Below are 20902 nucleotides of genomic sequence, written 5' to 3' on the forward strand. Positions count from 1 at the left end.
TGTGAACACTGTTTATGACAAACACATGGATCTGTCTTTGATCTATATTTTTACCTTATTTGGGAGTAAATGTTCTCCTTCAATGATGACGGTGAATGGATCAACCCTGTCTCCTGGTTCAGCATTGGGATCAAACCCAAACCTAATAGCTGCCACCTGGGGGAATCTACCTTCAAGTTTTGGGTACTGACTCACGCCATTCTCTAAGGCTTCAAGTATCTCTTTACCTAAAAACAAAAATTCTTGCAGTTTTCAGTTCCTTTGTTTCACAATACCGCAACAATTAACTTTACATCACAGTATCTGGGTAACTGAAATACCTACCGTATCAGCTTTCTATTGTCTTGTCACGCTAGTATCTTTCTACAAATTGTACGCATGATTGTCTTTCATAATTGGACAATAAGGTAACGCACTTGAAATTCCTTTGAAGAATGATGTATGTGCATTTGCCATGAACAAAAAACTATCTAATAAAAGTTTATGTGCTAAGTCATAACACAACAAAAAATTGTCATTATAAAACTACGGAACAAAATTATACCGGTATGTGCTGAGTCATGACAAGAGCACAAGGAAAATTTACAGTATAATTTGTATTATTAATGATTTTGTAAATATTATTATGAGATGAGGAGACATCTGGAAAATTATTCATGGTAACAATGTTCGCAAAGTAAATGACGGTAATTCATTACTGAGAAGACTGGTATCTGTGGATTGCAGTGAGCTGAATGAAAAAGGCAGCTTTCACTGCACTAATATACCAATATGTAGATAACCCATGCATGCAAGAAAAAATGCAATTGGGCAATTTGAAACACTGTTGCCATGGAAAGAGATGCCTCAACCAATGGAATTCAAGATTTTTCATACCTGTGACTTCCAGAACAACTAAAGAATCCACAAGTGGAAGGATCTGCATCAAATCTTTCTTCTTAAATTCTCCGACAGGATGTATCCTGTTGGATCTGAATGTGCCAGAATTTAGGAGTGCAACATCTGCTTTGGTGGCTTGCAGCATGATATCCGTGACAAAATTACCTGAAAGTTTGTAAATTTACCATTTGCATTTTCAGTTTTGTGTATAAATCCTATTTTCCTTGGGATGTGGCTCATTTTTATCAATGACAGTGTTAAGTATATCCAACATAAAAAAGAATGTTCATTTTTGTTTGCAGTAAATTTGTGCAATAGTGGCAATCCCTGCACCAACTAAACATTGCATACAACATCAAGACTGCATATACTCTTTCATTGGCGGTGAAAATTTCAGAAGCAGTTGGAATATATTCTGGAACAGCCATGTTGACTGACTAAGAGGGAGAAAGATAAGAACTGAAAATTTCAAACGCATTACTTTTTTTTTTAAAAGTCAAAATGGCATTCAAATGGCAATTTATACCCTCATTATCAGTGTTTCTCATTTTCATTACCCAATGCCACCCACATTTTCCCTGGCCAAGCAGATTGTTAAGATTTACGGTAACCTTGACATCACCAAAAGTCATTTCAAAATGTTCCAAGCAATTAAAAAGCCCTATTAAGGTGTACCACCATTGTCTCCCTTGTAATCGGTTTTCACTTTGAACACAATTTCACCGAGCCTAAGGTATTCAAATTTCTTTTTTTATGTATTTATCTCCCAATTATCCTTCTTGTCTTTTACACCAACGTACTCACCCAGGTTCCTTTCCCCGGTTCTAATACTTGCAAACCTGCCATCCAGTTCCTCTTCTAAATAGCCCAGGGTTCCCTCTATCTCCTTTGCCACAATTTCTATTGCAACACAATCACAGGAGAACACTTTACTCCCTCGCATGAATGACTGGCCACTTAACCAGCGGCCTTGTCAAAACATTCAATAAAGTGTTCATTTATCAACTTTGAATTGTGAAAACACCAGTGTAAGATATCCCAAACAATACACTCTGCTGTGAGTGACAGTGTAATTGAAGCATTAATTTGTCCCATTTCAGAGAGACCACAATTTCTGTCGTTACTTTGCTGTTGGGGGTAAATTTTTTCAGGCACTAACACCGATTTTGGTATTAGCAACAAGGATATTTCATTTTGCTAAATTAACCAAGAAACGTCTTGCACCGCCGGTCCAGCTCCTAGTTGACTTGCTGAGAGCATGGCAAACTATGAAACCTATCACACTCTGCTTGAGAGTAAATTCAAGCAAATTACTTCCTATGTTTAGATAATTTTCTTTAAGGGCCCCAAGCTGATGTTTTGAAATCTTGATAACTCTTTCAATTTGAGTGATATTTTGTAACTTAACGGTTGATATCCAGTGACTTTGAAGAATCTAGTTCAAGTTCACCTAAATTTGATTGCAGTCTGCATATAGTGGTGGCTACCAAGCTGTAACGCAGGGGTCAATTTTATTCCTCAGAGGGTCACAGGCAATTTGTGTAGTACAGTTTAACTTGACTGAAATGCATTAATTTGCTGAAAGCACGATTAATTGACAGTCAGCTGCAATGATTTGTGTCATGTGACTGTATATTTCTGAAGTTCAAACTAAAATTGAGTGTGTACTCTCCAATTGAAGGTGAGGTAACCAGTCTTTACATTTTTTTACAGTTAAGGTAAAACGCACCTCGGGACAGACATTCGGACTCTCAAACTTTTACAATTCTCTTCTGATATACCACATGTGGGGGTTCATTTTAAAGCTCTTGGTGAAAGAAAACTTTTCACCAGCTTAGTTTTTCGAAAATCGAAAATTTTTATTTTTCTCCATAGAGTTAACACTGGGATGGCGGCCATTTTGAATTTCTAATATCAGTAAATTTTGGGTAATTTGTTTCTCTAGTACCAAAATTTGCACGGTGACCCCCTATTTTTATTCTTGATTTTGAAAGAGAATAATTGAAAGATCCCTTGAGGAAAGTTAGAGCAAAAGTTTAAGTCTTTCACTTTCGAGGTGCATATTACCTTAACAGAATTCCTGAGGTGTTGTGTTCTTAATTGAGGTGTCAGGAAATTTGTCACATGGGACAATAACATTTATTGGTGTGCTCAAAAGCCTGGTTAGTAAATAATCAGATTAACATCTGTGCAGAAATTGATATAAAAGATGATGAATTCAACAGAGAACAATATGGTGGCACATTTAGTCTTTAACTTTATAAGCAAAGTGTGCATAAACTAACAGAATGATATAAAGGAAAGAACTACTATAATGTTGATAATTATTATCAAAATTACGCTGGGCCGTTCATTCATATTAGTAACAAGGATTGAGCTATGAGCACTTTACAAGCGGTATTCCATATTGCTAGCTGTTTGTTACATCTGCAGCGATGACCCAAGCTGACCTTGACTTTAGGACTAACCAGATTTGCCCTAATTTCTCAGTCATGGGTTTTACTTTTTTACCAATAATTTACAGACTTTGGGAAAAGAATACAGACAGTATAAATTTTATCAGTTGGTTTGTATTTTATCCACTCGAGTTAGAAAGCTTAGGTTTATGATTTTTTAGACTTCCAAGTTTCCTTTAATGTGTCATTTCTTCCATTCAACCTCTGTGTACACAATTTGGACTGTAAAAAAATGTTTGCAACCAAGAAACAAGTCATCAAGAAATTTTCAGCAAAAAGTGCAGACACTGCAAAGGAATGAAAAAAGGGTTTGGTCCTTCAACATATTCCATTTTACTAACCTTGGAATGCGTCTACGATTTCCTTTATTTCCTCGTCTTCGTCATAATCTGATGTCACATTAACTTTCTCTGTACACACTGAGATGGCATTCAACGCAAATTCTATAGTGACTCGAGTCATAGTTCGAAAGTCAGTCCCACTTTTAACGATTGGCTTACCATTTATCTGTAAATGTCAGGTAACAACCACATACACATATACACACAACAATTAGATGTTTTTCGTCCTATCTAGTCACAATTTTAAATTAAGCTGTCAGAAGAGAGAGACTAATCCTATAGCTGGCTCACATATCATGTTTAATTGTATGACAGAATTTACCGAATTGAAGACAGAGTTGGCAGGGGGAACAGTACGTCAGAATCCTGACATTCAAATTTTTTGCATTCAAAATTTTACGATTTTTTTTGTATTCCACATTATGCACACTTTTCCTCCATCTTTTGCTTCTTTCAGCCGATGTTCATATGAATATTTTTTTTAAAAGCAGTATGGCTTCTAAATTTTAGCAATTTTTGATTTGCAGAAATTTTGCACCTACTTTTGACTCCCGCCCCACCCTTAGATCTAATGGTAGACCCGTACGTTAAATGCTAGCCGTTGAAAGATCCATTGTATGCTCTCTCATTCAGAGGGTATTTCTCTTTCATATCCTGTTCATTGGTATTTGCACAACTGTCTGACATGTCAAATTTGCAGTTTTTGTGCACAGTCCACAAAATAAGGATTGTATCTTTCATAACATGTGCATGCAGAGACTGAGAAATTTTATTGGAGGTTGAGCCAAAAAAAATCACTGCAGCAAACATTCTAGTTTCCTATAATTTTGACAGTGAACATAATTGCAAACACATTTACTTCTGACAACAAAATCCATTCATATTTCCTTTTCCACGGAAGAATTTTCACGGCAAGAGGATATTACATTTACTTTTGATATTTTTCCCTGGGACATGTATTTCATTTCATTAAAACTGAATTGCTCAAAATAGCACATGGAAATATTGTACAGGATTGAAAAACATGCACTTCATTTCTAGGCAGATGTAATTTTACGTACACTTTTCACAGTTATAGAACAGTAATGACAATTACCGGTTACACTGAAATAATTAGGGCACCCTTTCTTTAACTGCGGTTGGTAAGTGTGTATCTATGAAACTCATAGACTGCAAGCTGACTTGCAGTCTGGCTTGTGGCCTCGGCTTAGGGGCGGGATAGGAACTGAATGGCTGTTTTCCTCAAAAAAGCGAAAATTAAATGGAGCAGAACTTAGGCCTAGGCCTGAGCCATACCATTTTTAAATTACAAGTTTTTCACAATCTCATACACTGATTTCATATTTGTTGACAGACGGGGAAAGAAACACATCATGGAGGTTTTTCATAGTCACTACGAAATCTTTAAAATGAAAGACGTCGGCAGCATTCCAGGTGTTATGAGTGATAGCTAGTGTTTTACCCGTCTGACTTCATAGTCATGGTCATGGCCACCAAGGATCAGATCTATTTCATCCACTTTCTGTGCCAATCTGATGTCATTGGGCCATCTCATGTGAGTCAGGGCAATGACGTAGTCAGCTCCCTGCAAAGTTACATAAAATACTGCTGATTAGTATGAGTGGCATTAAAAATATATCTCCACATACATACAAGCCGGGAAAATTCCGGCAGTGAGGCCTTTGGTCGAGGGTGAACTTACCCAATTTTATCTTTGGCGACATGTACTATGGGTGGAAAGTGATTTTTCTGTTTCATGACAGACAAACTACAAAACAATAATCAGTTCGCACGTGGGTAAAAAATCTGCGTTGGTTTTGAAATACAAAATAAGTCATGCAGCTGACTTCATACACAGTGTTTGTTAATTTTGTGGTCAATGATACATTTTCTAAATTATAGTCACACTACAGGCTTTTAGATTACTGCCTTCTGCATATTCTGTTTCATGGCCATATATTCCATTGTTGAACAAAAAGAAGCAGTCATTTACATACAAGTATGTATTATAATTACATGGCTATATAGCCAGAATAATTGTGATGATCATAGTTCCTCTATTAATTCTGAAGGCTCAGTTTGTCTTTCATTCAAAAACCATTGTGACTACCAACATGATGAAACACAAGTTGGCTATTATAAACATCGTTTCATCGGTTCATGACAATGATGCTTACTTTAATGCGTCTGATCAGCAATTTTTGACAATATACTTAATTGTGATATCTTAAAAACATTTTGCAAACACATTAGGGTGATATTGTTTAGCACTAGTGTGTACCAAGCTCCGCTAATGGGGGTATTTCATTACAATTAACTTTATAATTGGTTTGTTTTTTGTTTGCATCCAAGTGGCAATTAATTGTCACATTCTTGTACTGGTTGTTGGTAGGGCAGATGTACTTCACTAAATTAAGGTAAAAGTAGAGCTCTTTAACCCTTTCAGTGCCAAAGTTATTTTTTGTTGCTTTAAAAAGTATATCCCAGTCAAATTTTTTAAGATTTTTGCCAAAATTTTGATAAGAAACTGCAGCCAATATTATGTGATGACCATTTGGTTCAAAATTACCAAAAAATTACAGAAAAATTCATAAAAATTGGTAAAATGTTGCACTGAAATTTTGCTGGGAAAAATTACAGCAGTCAAAGGGTTAAAACTAGTATGCAAAGACATGCATAGGAAATTTCCCTTGATGAATATTATAGAATGTGATTCAAATATTTCTTATAAAGTTGACATTTTAAATGGAAAAAATGTTCATTAGTGGAGAGTTCATTGAGCTGGTCTCTCTCTCTCTCTCTCTCTCTCTCCTCCACACACTCTGGCACACATATCATACTTTTGCTCTTTTTCTCCGCTGACAATGTTCTGCAAATCCACAGTGAAAATAATTACGCATACACATCATTAAGATATATTGTATAAAAATTCATTGTACATTGTAAATTACTGAAGTGATAAGATTTTACAGCAAACTTACACAGTTACTTTCCAAAGACTGACATTTCAACAAGGTTTCTTGAATGTAGTATACCAATTTTTTAAATTACTTTTGGTTTTTTATCTCAACTTGTCAGTAATCAAATTATACAGGCAATGTTGTTAGCCAAACTACATGTTTATTCACCAAACAAAGTGTTAACAAAACTACACGGCCTGTTTCATTTTTCACAATGCTTCTTTAAATGCAAGCAAAATGAAGGTATGATTTGCTTCCTGTTTAATGTTATCTGATATGGATTTCAGATATTGGAAACTAACACCTTGTTCTCACTTTACAAAGACATGTTTACCTGTTGCTTGAGCTCCCTTGCTAGTCTGCGACCATGGCTAACATAGTCCAGGTATGTGAGGTCAGCCCTGTCGATGGTAGCCAAGGTAACCAGCCATTCCTCCTCCACTAAACCAATAATACCGAGCTGTTGATGAAATTACAAAATTTATATTTATCTAAAAGGACAGGCTAGCTATTATGCATTACACACTATACACATTCAACACATCAAATAAAACCAAAAAAAGAGTTTGACGTCATTTTGCAACAGTAAACCCTTTCACCGCCAAATGTGAACATGACCCTATTGTTTTCAATGACAAAGTTGGACATTGGTAGACAGAAATAGGGGTGAAAAAAAACTACATGACCATAACATTAGGAATACGTCAGTTGGGAGGTGGGGGCAACCTTCAGCAAAACACAGATGAGTATATACAAGGTGGTACTGATGGTGATGTATAAATAATCAAAATATAATGTTATGAATGCACCAATGTTGCAAGAGTCTGGCTTTTTTTATATGTAGTTTTCAAACAGCTACATTTAATCCTAGGTAAATGCTACATTAATATTCAATGCATTTTCCATCAATCATATTTTCAAGTGTTTCTTTGCCCGGCACCAACTTATGTTAGAGTAACCAAACACACACAAAACTAAATGAAATCATGAATTTTTAATAGGTTTCCTGACAGAAATAGAGCGGAAAAAAAATGGTTGACTGATTGTCACTGTTGGCATCTTCTCCGGATTAATGTTTGTGCTAATTGTAAAAATACATGACACTTTCACTATTCAATAAAACTCGTCAGTATATGGTATAATTATCCAAATATTTGGTTATATAATGTATACTCAAACTTCACATCTTCAACAGGGACTGGACTCTGCAAGTTACAGAAAAATGCAAAAATTTTATGACTGAAATTTATATGACAGTTTAAAACCACTTAATACTGCATGATGAGTTTTTTAAATATGTATGTAAGAGTTCACATGCTGGCTATTTCATTGCAAAATCTGGGATAACTTTGATTGCTCAAAAATGTAGCTTTTTACCTGTAGGGAGGTGTGTACCTGACCGGCGGGTATAAGAGGCTATCAAAACAGGACTGGTTTTTGCACTCACTTTTAGACAGATGGATAACAGCTGCCTGACTTCCTATCAGCAACAATTAAAATTTCTACTCTCTGCATTTGGCAGAGTGATATTGGTCACGCTGCAGTGGTTTTGAAATGCACCACTCAGCAGACAGGATTTCCTCCAACTCAAACATTCCTAGACGGTACCTTTCGGCGGTATCATCCAATTTCCTTTGCGATTGTTAGACTGGGAGAATGACAGAAAGAGTGGGCCATTGAATGAAACGGGTATGGAAGACTAAACTAGGGGCTATACAGAGAGAAACTGTCTCGCATTATTGCAATGTATGTCCTGTGAATGATCATATTTCTCAACGCTCTCCGCCATACCTTACATAATTAAGTCATAAAAAACTTAACAAAAGACTGAAATTATTGATTGTACCAGGCAGCTGCAAAAACCCTAAAGAAACGTTACTACCGGCAAATTTTGATTCAGCCATCAATCAGCCATTACTTTACAATTTCACTTCCACTCGCACCTAGGACAATATGACAGTGTTAAAGAAACAAAAACTTGCAATCATAAAATTCTCACGAATGTTGATTGAATAAAATACGGTTATGGTTTGACAAATGGCACAAGGAATCCATTCATAAAACATGAAGCTATAATGAATCTGTATTAATCTATTAATGAACTTATTAATTAATGCTCATCATTATATTAAAAATTGTGTCCTCTTCAACAGCTGCCTATGGCAAGGAAGCAGCAATTATTTCTATCCTGAAGAATTTAAAGTCTATTAAGAAATTCAAATCAAATGACAACTAAATTCAAAAGTTGGAAGATAAGAAAAAAGACTTCTATTATTTAGTGATAGAGTACACTATCAACTGTCGACTGACACTTTGCTAGCAGCAGTGTCGTATTCTTTGGCACTTGACCATGTGAGAATGCACCACATATGACGCAGGGCATAGAATGAAACGAAACGACCAATGATATTGAGAGAAATAAACTAGGAATGAAGGACTGTAGAGAGTCTATGGTTAGAGATGATACCATGCAAAACAGATGACGTTCACTAGAAACTGTTAATGTTTGGATGCACTTTAAATTACAAAACACTCCACCCAACATCACAGAAGTCCAAAACATGAAATAAAGGTCAAATATTTCAATTCATGACAAAAAGAATGCTTTAACTGTGAAATGAACATCATTCAAAATGCATGTATGTCTCTGCATAAACTTTCTGTGATTGGGAAACTGATTTGCATATGAAAAGAGCTCATCAATGATGTCAAGTGAGCGCGACAAAATTCACACAACGTCAGTTTGTGAATGAATCTGCACAGTGTTGTTGTTATAACAGATTCAATAATTAAGATTCCATACCTTTTTCCCTGACCACTCGATGATGTGTTTGACCAAGCCGTCAGCTAAGGGTTCCTCTGTAAGGTTGTCAATCACATTGCTCATCAACCAAGGGAAGTTAGTTTCCATGACGATGTCATTAAGTTCATCCACACCAAAATCTAACGATTTGAAATCAGAGGAGTTATGGACTGTAAGATTAGGAAAATTGACAATACACTAATAAGTTTATAGAAAGTGCATTATTCACATGTTACTGAAACTGTTCAGATGCATATGTTTATTTTGGGGTAGCATAATATAAATATCTTTTATCTTTTAATACAACCGTTGCAGAGCATGTGGGACCATTGTCCAAATATCTATCAAATATATGTGCACAATCACATGAATTGAACAAATACAAAAGAGGAACATCAGAATTTACAAGGGGAAAACTCCTGATCCATTTAAAATTCTCTTATGATGAAACTTTGCTTCTATTTCAATTTGTGTATCTACATACAGGAGTGACCCCAGCTTGATGATTTTGCATAATTGCAAAATACTCTTCACCTGAAGTTTGAGACATATCATGGGCTATAAAACAGCTTAAGACAAAGCTCCAGAAATTGTAGTGCTTTATTAAACTGTTAGAGTCCATGGATCAGTGTAGTATGAAGTAACTGTGTAGCCTGCTATTTACTGCAAATGTCAGAAAAAGAAATATAATTCCCCTTTTGCTAAAAATAGCATGTATAATTCATACCTTCAGTTGTTCAAATAAATGTACACTCAAGATTGAATTTCAAGGCCAAGACAAATTCTCGCTCCATAATTTGAGCACACAAGCGTGTGGATTCTTTACACATACATGTATATACCTGTAAGTCTGACATTTAAGGACGGAAAGCCTTACATTTACCTATCGAGCCATTAAAAGCATGCATCCACACAACTCAATACAAAAATCACACACTCGCACACATTTAATCACATCGAGTAATCAGCTCAGATTTCACTCCCATATTGTTATCAGTAAAAGCAGTGCTCTTTTTGTGTATGGTATTATCTGATGCTCGGCTCATTCAATCTAACTCAAAGACGTTGAAATATCTACTGAATCTGGCTGTCCGCCAGCAATGCATGGATCTTGATGATACAGTGATGTATGCTCGGTGCAACCCTTTCAATTGCACTGCCCACTTTAACAGATATAAAAAGTATAGCAACAGTATGTGCGAGCCCCTGCTTTTTTCAAAAAATTATGAAAAATTTCTATGATGCCAATTTTTAATATCAATACTGCAATAGCCTAAGTGTTGATTTTCACTCTCAACTCACAGAGGGTATGATTGAATGTTCAGAAAATATCCACAAATTTCCTCAGGTTGTATAGACTTCTATCTTAAAGAATTGTACGGATATGAAAGTCAACAGTTGTTTTATTGGCTGTCAACAGTGGTAATACAAGGGAACTGCCTGCAGAAGGTAAATTTCACATTGAAATGGTCTATATGATGAAATATTATGATGGCATTTGACATATTGGTATGTGAAAGCATAAAAGAACAGATAAAAATATTTTGAGCCAAGGATTGAAACAGTTTGCTTAATTTACTCACAGTGCCCTTGGGTATCAATAATATTTATATGGAGAACTTACTGTAAGTCTGATGGGAAAATCCAAAAGAAATTACCTGACATTGAGCGATCAAGTCCATTTATTGTCTCATAAACTATTCAATACAAATTATTGATTTTTGGAAGGTTGTTATTCATGTTGTACTTTACATTGGCCTATTATAACAATAACAAACAGGATGTGCAGGACCATTTTGCATTGCCAGGTAAAATAGATTAAACAGAGCATATAGGTTGACTTTTCCCATAGAAATTGGCTAAATGGTCAATATTCACAATTGACATTTTACTGCCTTTGAAACTACTATGAATGTTTTACCAGGTTCAATAAGCTACCCTGTGCTCGCACCATGGAAAAAATTGCCAAGGCAAGGCAATGGTGACATTTTGGTCAAATACGAAGAGATGCAATTTATGATAAAAGATTAGCGTATTTTGGAAGTGGACTCCATTTAAAATCTGAAGTTTTCTCAGAGCGATGTATGTCATGAGCAATCATATGGAAATCACCAGGTAAACTCTTGTTCACACAAGTGGTATAATTTTCACTAAATTGCTAAATCCACTTTTCTTCTTGAAGACCTTTTGTAAAACACTTTTGTTTTTAAGTATGCTCAACAAGATGCATGTTTCTAGCTTTCAATACTTGGGCTGAAATACTTCTGAACAAGAGTTTTCTGCTGAATTTCCATAGCCCTGAATCAAAGTGTTTACTTAAATATCATACTCACCAAAGTCATGGTTTCCATACACAGCTGCATGAACCCTGAGTGTGTTCAATATCGGTACCATTTGCCGTCCTCTGGTGACGTTACTCACTGAAAATACAAACATGCAAAATTCATTGTTATGTACAAACTAAGTGAACAAAAATTGCTTCAGAGTAAATCACCCGGAAAAAATCAGGGAAACAGACACCCGATGAAAAACCACAACAGCCTTTATTAAGATTTACGATATATTATATATTGCATTTGATCAAGGACTACACTCCTGCTGTGATGTTAAATCAACTGACAAAGCAGCACTGTTCATGTGAAATTGCTGTAACTTTGAAAGACAGACCCATCAAAGACGTCTTTTGAAGTCCAAATTGCAATATACCCGGGCAAACAGGCTGTGAGTAATTTATTCTTCTGATTCAGCGAGTTTAATGGAAGTACAACAGAACTCCAGAATCACTATGCACTTTGCAGGTACACTCTAAATTCCTGGGTGATGGGATGGTCTTTGCGTTTGTGATTATCAGGTAGCTGATCTATATATTAAAAGGTAGCAACAAGGTAATGTTTGTGTCTGTTATCTCCTTCTTCATCATATACTTAGCTAATCAACATGGATTTTCAACAACTTGCATATTTGAGTCTCATTACCTTGGAGACACAGATAACTTTTATTTCAATTTGGAAACTACAAACGAAATTCAAGTACTCTTCTCCTAACACAGCTGGTAGTCTCATATGATTGTTTGACATCGTTCATAGAATGATGGCCCTATTAAAACATAACAATCACATTGGAAGCCTCGTAAATTCTATTTTTTGGAATTACGAGGCTATTCGAAGTAGCTTCAACAGGTGGACAGTGTCTATACTTAAAATTTGTGAAGGGTTCATTCCAGCAAATGGTTTCCTAATATGATATTAAACTTGTAAGTAATTATTGATACTTAAACTAAAACACACAATATTTAGACTGCATGTCTTTAAAACAAAATCAAATGATCGCAATGATGTCATACCCATCTGAGAGAAAGAGAGTGCAATGTCACAGGAAAAAATACTTCATTTTGAAAGATAAAGAGTTGTGAAACCATAGTTACATAGCAATTCATCTCTATAGTTTAAAATTAAACAGGTATAAATTGCTTGTGCAACTACATAGGAGAGCAAGGTTTGCTATGGGGCTAATGTTATTCAAAAGCCAGTGCTATTCAATTTTTCCAGGCATTAACAAGAATTTGCATAAAATTTCAGCCTAAAAATATATACAGTATATAGGCCATCTAAAAGCATGTTCAACTTAATTATAAAATTATTTCAGGTGTCTCCCCGATTTTATCAATATTCCATATTTTTCATCACAAGTCATGTGCTTCAAGTACACTTATACTCTTTTGATAACAACTTTTAAACATGTCATTTCACCAAAGGTGAATAAAATTGACCTCATGTAACTATGCACTGATAATGCAAACTCGAATAAAAAGCTGACAGCATTTTCAGAGAATTTGTAGCTCCCACCAAACGTTCATCAATTGATGTACAACAGAATATGCAATGTTGTTGCTGACAAATGAATGCCAGACTGGACTAAAATTCAGTGGCCAATAATGACATTTCACATGACACACACCAAGGCTGCAATGAAAGTTGCCAATTAAACCCTAGGCATTTCTAGATGATTTGAAGAGTATAACAATTAAGAACCTGTATTTTGCAAAGAGACCAAAACTACTGAAAAATGTTTAAAGTTTCTGTTTATATGGAACTTAAGGTGGTAATTATTGCGCCTGGAAAGGCTATTTTTGCACCAATTCTTTTCTCAGAGTTAATGTCAAGTTTCAAGTGTTAGAATCAAGATATTTAGTTCAAATTTTCAGGATAACTCCCTCAGTTAATATTTTCTCCAAAGAATATAAAAATTGTATATTTGCAGCCATGATTTTGAAATATGACACCAGTAAATATTAATTTAATTTTTCATATTTTTTTTACATATTTGAATTTAATAATATGGATAGTATTAATATTACCAATTTAGTTATAAATATGTTGACACTATTTATTGTAAGATTTGTACGGCAGGATTTGTAAATAAAATTTGTTTTTATGATTTTACATGGGTTTATATATCAAAATTATTAAAAATTCTTTCAAATTTCAAAATGTGATTTTTCAAAAAGTACTTCAAATACAGGAAAATTGTGCCGTACAAATCTTATCTGTAACCTTGTTAATAGGCTGTAAAAATTCCATGTCCATATCTCATTTCAAAGTTGGATTAAATTGGTATACAATTTATGTAGGAAAACTGTTATTCTGTCAAAAATGTTGAAAACAAGCCATATTTGCACCCCTCTTTTGAAGTCATAGAGCAGTTTTTTTGGTTAATCTCACTTTTGACACCTCTTTGACACTCAAAGAATCTAGAAATGCATTTACAATAGCAGTCACTCACTCTGAATGCCAGCACTGCCTTGTCAAACTTTCCTGAAAAACAGCAAATAATGACTTTCCCTTTTCAAACATTTTATTAAAAGCTAGGGGACCTCTACCATAGTTAATACACTAAGGACTCCCCAACTTCTTCTTATTTGGTCAGTTTTTCAAAAGTTTTAACAGGCTATAACTCTGCAATGCCTTTGTGCCCAAATGTCTAGTTTTTTTTTATTCCACAGAGAATGTTGACTACTTTTATATTTTAACAGTTTTGCTGAAATTTATAACTGACGCTCTAGCCTTTCCAACCACCTTAAGTAGTAATTATTGCGCCTTGAAAGTCCAAGACTTAAACTTTTGCTCAAATTTTCATCAAGGAATCATACAACAATTCTCTTTCAAAATCAAGAATAAAAATCGGGTGGACCATGCACATTTGGTCCAAGAGAAACAATTCCCAAGATTTTACCAATATTTGAAACTCCACATGGCCAACAGCCCTGTGTCAACTTTATGGAGAAAAACATAAAAAATTTTCAAAAAACTATGACGATTAAAATGACACCAACAGCTTTAAAAAAATGAGCCTCACTACAGACTCAATCAATAGTCTAGTATATCACCTAATCATTCACAGATATGAGGATGATCTTTCTTTGTTGGATATGGAAATTATATATGACTATATGATGAGACATCAAAACTGGCTGACTCACTGATGGATGGATTCAGACAATCACCACTGAATAGCAGCAGTGGATTGACATGTTGAAGCTCCTTGATCACTGTGGCAAAGCGTGATGCTCCTCCCACTGGTTCCTCTTCACCTGGCTCGATGTTGTATACATCGTTGAAGTGTAATATGGTGATGACTTCGGGTGAGAAAGTTGTGTACATGGCTCTTATTTCTGCTGATAGCTTGCGTCTGGAAGATGTTTTCCGGTCCAAAGTTGATAGGGATTCATTGTAACCTATCACATAGATACGAGAAGGTATCAGTAACCTATTCACCCCAATTCCATGTAAACAGGCCCAAAACTCACCACTGAAAACCATGAGTTTGGGCCAAACCATAGTGGTGAAAGGGTTAAATAACATAATTGATAGTGAACACCATGGTTCAATTTCTGACATCCATGCTTTTCAAAGAACCACTCGGCAAACTTTCCATCAAAAACTGCAGCTTAATTCAGAAAAGAGAAACTTTTAAGGTGCCACGACCACCACTAATTATCTGCCGATACCAAGATGCAGTATTCATAATGGATATATACAGAGAGTAAAAGAATTGTTGGATATCTATACAATGTGCCAGAGTTTGTCTCTTGTACAAATGTAAACCATTTCGATTAGGAATCTTACAGTGGACCTCTTTTCAGAAGCACAACCATAGTTTTCTGGTAAAGTTGTAATATTGCTACTTCAATGACAGACTTTGCAGATTGGTGGTGCAAGAATGTGGCTTACATGATAAATTTGGTAATACTTGTACATTGTACAGCGTCCGCTGCTGGGAAATTTTAAATGATGAATTAAATAAAGAATACATTAGAAGATAAAGGCAGCTAAAATAAACTGACTGATTTCTCAGTTTTGTAGCTTTACATCTTCTATAATTTTGAAGAAAACCAAAGTAAATACTGGGACGCAACATCATGAATTTAATTAGTAAATTGGTTTGCAATACTATCCATCACAGGCATCGTGGGAAATGATTGTCCATCATTCAGCAATGGCCAATGATTTTGCATTGCTATAAAAAACATTATGCTTACAACTTTCCCTGTCTAAATTAAAGACGGACAGACACTGCTAGAGGGAAGCTGAAGTTGATACTTGTACCAAATTTGCACTCTCACAGTCTGTCATTTTGAAATCAAAATAAAATTGAGCGAAGCAATTCAAGCCCCTTCAGTGGATACCACGGACAAGCCATGATGCCCTAAGCCATCAGTTCAGTTGTCCCAAGTACAAAATTTAAAGCAACCCATGGTGTTAGGACATGTTACAGAAACACACCATCATTTTTTCCAACATTGTATTGTATGAAAATAATGTTGCTCTTTTGAATTGTCAAAGTCTTAGGTTTCTCTTGATATAAGATATAGTATTTCAATATCCAAAAGGTAGAATCAGACTGTTTGTTTTACAAGACATGCCTGCTAGGCTGCAACTATTGCACTGTATCATTTCAATAGAAATTTCTTATCCCATTTCCATTATGTCTATTTAAACAACTCCAACATTTCAAAATCCAACAAACTGTATATTTTCCTTGCTACATAAAAGCACTGGCTTGCTAATATAACATTTATTAGGTTAGCAATAACTAATCAAGTTTCCAATGTCATTTCACGGATTTGATTATTTGTGTCCACTATGGCCGTATTTAATCCATGGGGGAAGAAAATGCATTTTCCACTTTCTATTTCCTTGATAATTACAATTGTCAGAGGGCAAAGTTAAACGAAAGAAGATCAACTTTGGCACCTGTTGGATGCATGGCAACTGTTGCCCCTGACTACAGGAAAACATTATGCAAATGCATGCGTCTACTTTACAGGCTGCTTGGTACTGACTAGCATGTGAAGTACTCTCGTAAATGTTTGATTTTCTACTTCACTGAAAAATCTACTGAATCTTGTTCATGCTAAAAGTCTCTACAAGTTTCATATAAATTGAAAGAAAATATTTTAAAGAGCAAGCATGTCAGCCTGACAGAAATAATAAACAAACTCTTGTCTCAGATTATGACCAAAATATTTACAGAGCCTATTTCACATCATTTGTTTCATTTTTCAAAGCTTTGTTGCTTTCATTTCATGGAAGACGGTAAATAGCAGTTTGTGGATGATTACTTGACAGCCTTCTCTGTGGCTGTACACTGCAGATCTGCTTTGTTCACAAAAAACCATCTCAACGACAGAGTAACATCGAATAGCTTTATATAACCGTATGCAGGATATAATCAACTTGAAACTGTATTAATATTTATGAAAGGAGACTAAAAATTATTTTATCCTTTTTGTGAGACTACAGCAACATTTAGTGTACAAACGAATGAACTTGACTTTGTCTGCAAAGCTTACAACAGATACAATGTACATAATCAATGGTAGACTAAACTTGTATTTTGTCAGTGGGATACAACCATAGATGACAACTTTCATTAAGGAAGGAATGAAACAATTTTTGATGTAGCTAGACTATAATCATGATCATTAGTAAGTACTGAACTGGACTCTGGGACATTCTTGGTTAGTATTATAATTACGGGAAATTTCTGGGACCTGCTAAGTTACATTTGAAATTTGCCAGGCAGCTTAATATTGCTCTTTAGGCTGAAAATCAACAAATCCCTTTCCCGTCACATTACAAAATAATGTAAAAAAAATTTGCTTTGTTCACAAAAAATTGTAAGAATATTGATCTTTGATAACTGCTCAGTGTAACGTGTTGTACCATATTAAATGTACAGAGTTAAAAATGTGTGATGAAATTGGAAATCTCAGAATGGAACTTGACTTGCTCTTAGAGTCCCTGTTGAACTTATGATGCAACATAGAATGGCTCTCCTTGTTTGCACACTTTCATTCCCATTGTGTACCAGTGTGTAATTATTCTAAATATTGATCCCTATTGTTGTTAACATCTAGGCTGCAGGAAAACTGAGTAAGTGATGCGTGCGAGGCAAAGGTGTTTTATCAAACAGCCGCCATCACTTATTCATAATTGAGATCAATTTCAAAGATCAATATTCTCACGCTTTGGTGAATTAAGACTGAACTGTTGACTTAATGATATCAAAACAAATAATGACTTCAACTCCACAGGTACAGCTGCGATGACAGACAACTTTGAACAGGGTACACACATGCACAGCTGCATGTAATACCTTGCTTATAATTGATCACGTTGAATCACTTAACATTAAAACTAAGTTTCATCATGGCAATCAACCACATCCTTTTTAAGTAATCCCATGTGAGCTGAACTCAAATTAAAGAGAAATATACTTTTTTAGGTTTCTATCCAGTTGAGTACTGTGTAAGATGATTCCACACACTTAACATTCTTCTTGAATTGTTAGCTGAGTAAGTTTTACATGATGTATTTGTGAATTATTATTTGCCAACAGAATTTTGTTTTTGATCAGTGTACTGCAACCATGGAGTCAAAAGATTAAAAAGGCTTCATCTCACTATTTCTTAAAGAGTCTTAATAATCTATCCCCCAAATATGTAGATGTCCAATCTACTGACTGATACCAAGGATGTGTATAGCAATTGCTGCCAGGTGACGCAAACATTGCAATTTTTCCACCAACTACCGTGATAATTGAATTAGTTTCAGCAAGTGACATAGGAAAGCAATCCCTACAGCTGTAAGTAAAGCCACACACATTCATTTTGCTTAGCAACAGCCCTCCATCACCATTGTTTGCTTACATAATTATAGTTGCAAAACGTGAAGTCATGCAATCCATTAATTTTCAAGTAAAAGATACCAGTGAGTATGCGTATGGGGTACCTATTCACACAAGGTCCAAGGACTCAATTTACTCAGCACAGGTTGCTATGTTGAATTTTAAAATCAATTTGGAAACAATAACAAACTAGGACAGTTTTGTTTTTTTAATCAACAATTTCATAACCAAAGGTAACACACTATAGAAATGCAAATCAGCTATTCACAAGTGTAAATAACCTACAGACACAATAATTAGATCTTTTTGACACTGTTTGAAAGAGTTAATTCAATTAGAGATTGAAACATGTTCTTCCAGGAAACAGACCAAATTTTAATAAATTTACAGCACATATTAAAAATTCAGCATTATCAATGAACATCAGGCCTTCAAGAGAGACGTGAATTTTATAATTACGGAGGAAGAAAAATCATGGAAGACTGCATCACTGGTAAGTCACATTTGCCAGATGTCACATGTGCATAAAGTTTAACCATACTCTAACTGAATAACTGAAAGTTAAATACCAAAGTAATACAAAGAGCTGTAAAATTCAAGTATTTTTCTTCACAAACAGTAATGTTTTTGTTAAAATATCATATGTCCATTCGATTATCTTACCATTGAACCGTAAAATAATAGTGTTGGTTACTGAAAATTTGTCATTACTGCGTGAATGTATGCTGTAGTCTTAAATATACATCTCCCATCAATACCATTCCAGTAAAAATTCAGGTTTTCCTCTGATAATAAAGATATATTCCATAAACACCATTTCCTGCATCCAAACATCCCAACACTTGAACAGATATTTCCTCGGCAATTTGGCGGTGGTGCCCATAAAACGACTTTATAAATGTATATTAAAATATATAGAAGTGTGCATTTAAAAGCTATTTTGGGGCAATTTTGTATCGACTGAGCGGGCACCTTCACGTTTCTTCCCGGTTGACAACGCGCGCTGATATTGTCCAGCTAAACCATGGTGAAGCAGACGACAGCTCACGATCATTTTCCCGGCTATTCTACTCGTAAACAGAATCACCTCGGGCTCTTTTCAAATTGTAAATGATGAGCATTGTGAGGAAAGTCAATTTATGTTACATGTATGCAGCTAACTTCAGGTTAATAGTAACCATATCATATTGGGCCTCCTGAAGCTGTTCTAAATTATTAAAATAATTTCAAAAAACGATCGTATAACATTAACCACATCTCAATGAATAGAATATGTGTAGGGTCTACAACTGATATATGACAGAGTTCTAATTTTAAACAAACTTGTTAAAAATTATGGATACATGATGTCTCTTTTTACGTGATCACTCTGCGGTCAGAAATGCCCTCTGGACGTCCATGCAGAGTAACTTGTACGTACGTCAAAGCGTTACAGTACATGGAAACTGAGCCGTTACTCACCATTCCACCGTAGTTTGGCGTCTTGACTTGCAGAACATCCCATTTCAAAACGTACCCTGGAATTGCGGATTTTTTTTCAAAGCCCCACTTCAAAATTATATGATGTGTATATCATTCAAGGTATGAATGTTTCTGGATCAAAGTGGATTCCTGGAATTCACTCGCCATCCCTGTTTTAGCAAAAGTGTGAAAACGGAGACCATGTTAAACTTGGTCTGCATCTCTCGGTCGGCTGGTGGAAGACATCAACTTCAACTTGTGCGATGTTAAAAATCCACCGTTCGGTTTCACTGAAAACTTTCGCGATGACTCAGGATTATGTTATCTCCATCTCAGAATTGTTGGTACAACCACTTCAAAACGACTAGGCGTGATAAGAAGTTACGTCCCATCTCCGAAGTACGATATCACTGTTCCTCGAGAATGCATGAAGCCGGTCCGTCGCGTCGCGCGCGTTCCGCTCGTATGGATATCGGCAAGTGCATTATGACGCATGCGCAGAAGATCAGGAAAGAGAATCGATCACCGGAAAAGTTGCCACGGAAACATGCAAACTTTGGTTGAAGATGACACCGCAAATTAACTTGCAAAACACTTCCGTTGGCAATGGTGACCATCCACAGATGTCACTGGTTACGTCACATAAAATGGTGTAAAATCAATTCTGGTTCAATGCAATGGTATAGCCGGCTCTTGTCCGGTGTAATTTTGTAGAATAATTAGTCACTTGTGATCAGTCTATTCCGCTCGGCGTCTATGCCCCCATAGACGTGTGTACATATGCCTGAGAAAAGGCATATGTACACACGTCTA

The 20902-nt window shown here is 35.5% G+C and overlaps 1 protein-coding gene across 1 annotated transcript in view; it reads right to left on the reverse strand.

Annotated features, from left to right (window-relative positions):
• Positions 1-20577, reverse strand: part of LOC139147968 (uncharacterized) — a 29272-nt gene extending 8695 nt beyond the window's left edge. The window contains exons 1-10 of the mRNA XM_070719221.1: positions 20090-20577; positions 14919-15173; positions 11773-11859; positions 9440-9579; positions 6971-7096; positions 5139-5261; positions 3677-3842; positions 1684-1779; positions 877-1044; positions 55-227 (exon numbers count right to left, since the gene is read on the reverse strand). Coding sequence (XP_070575322.1) covers positions 55-227; positions 877-1044; positions 1684-1779; positions 3677-3842; positions 5139-5261; positions 6971-7096; positions 9440-9579; positions 11773-11859; positions 14919-15173; positions 20090-20132 — 1377 coding nt within the window. The 5' untranslated portion in view covers positions 20133-20577. The remainder of the gene's footprint in view (positions 1-54; positions 228-876; positions 1045-1683; positions 1780-3676; positions 3843-5138; positions 5262-6970; positions 7097-9439; positions 9580-11772; positions 11860-14918; positions 15174-20089) is intronic.
• Between the last annotated feature and the right edge of the window lie 325 nt (positions 20578-20902).

Source organism: Ptychodera flava, chromosome 13, assembly GCF_041260155.1.
Source record: "Ptychodera flava strain L36383 chromosome 13, AS_Pfla_20210202, whole genome shotgun sequence".
In the NCBI taxonomy this organism is placed as follows: domain Eukaryota; kingdom Metazoa; phylum Hemichordata; class Enteropneusta; family Ptychoderidae; genus Ptychodera; species Ptychodera flava.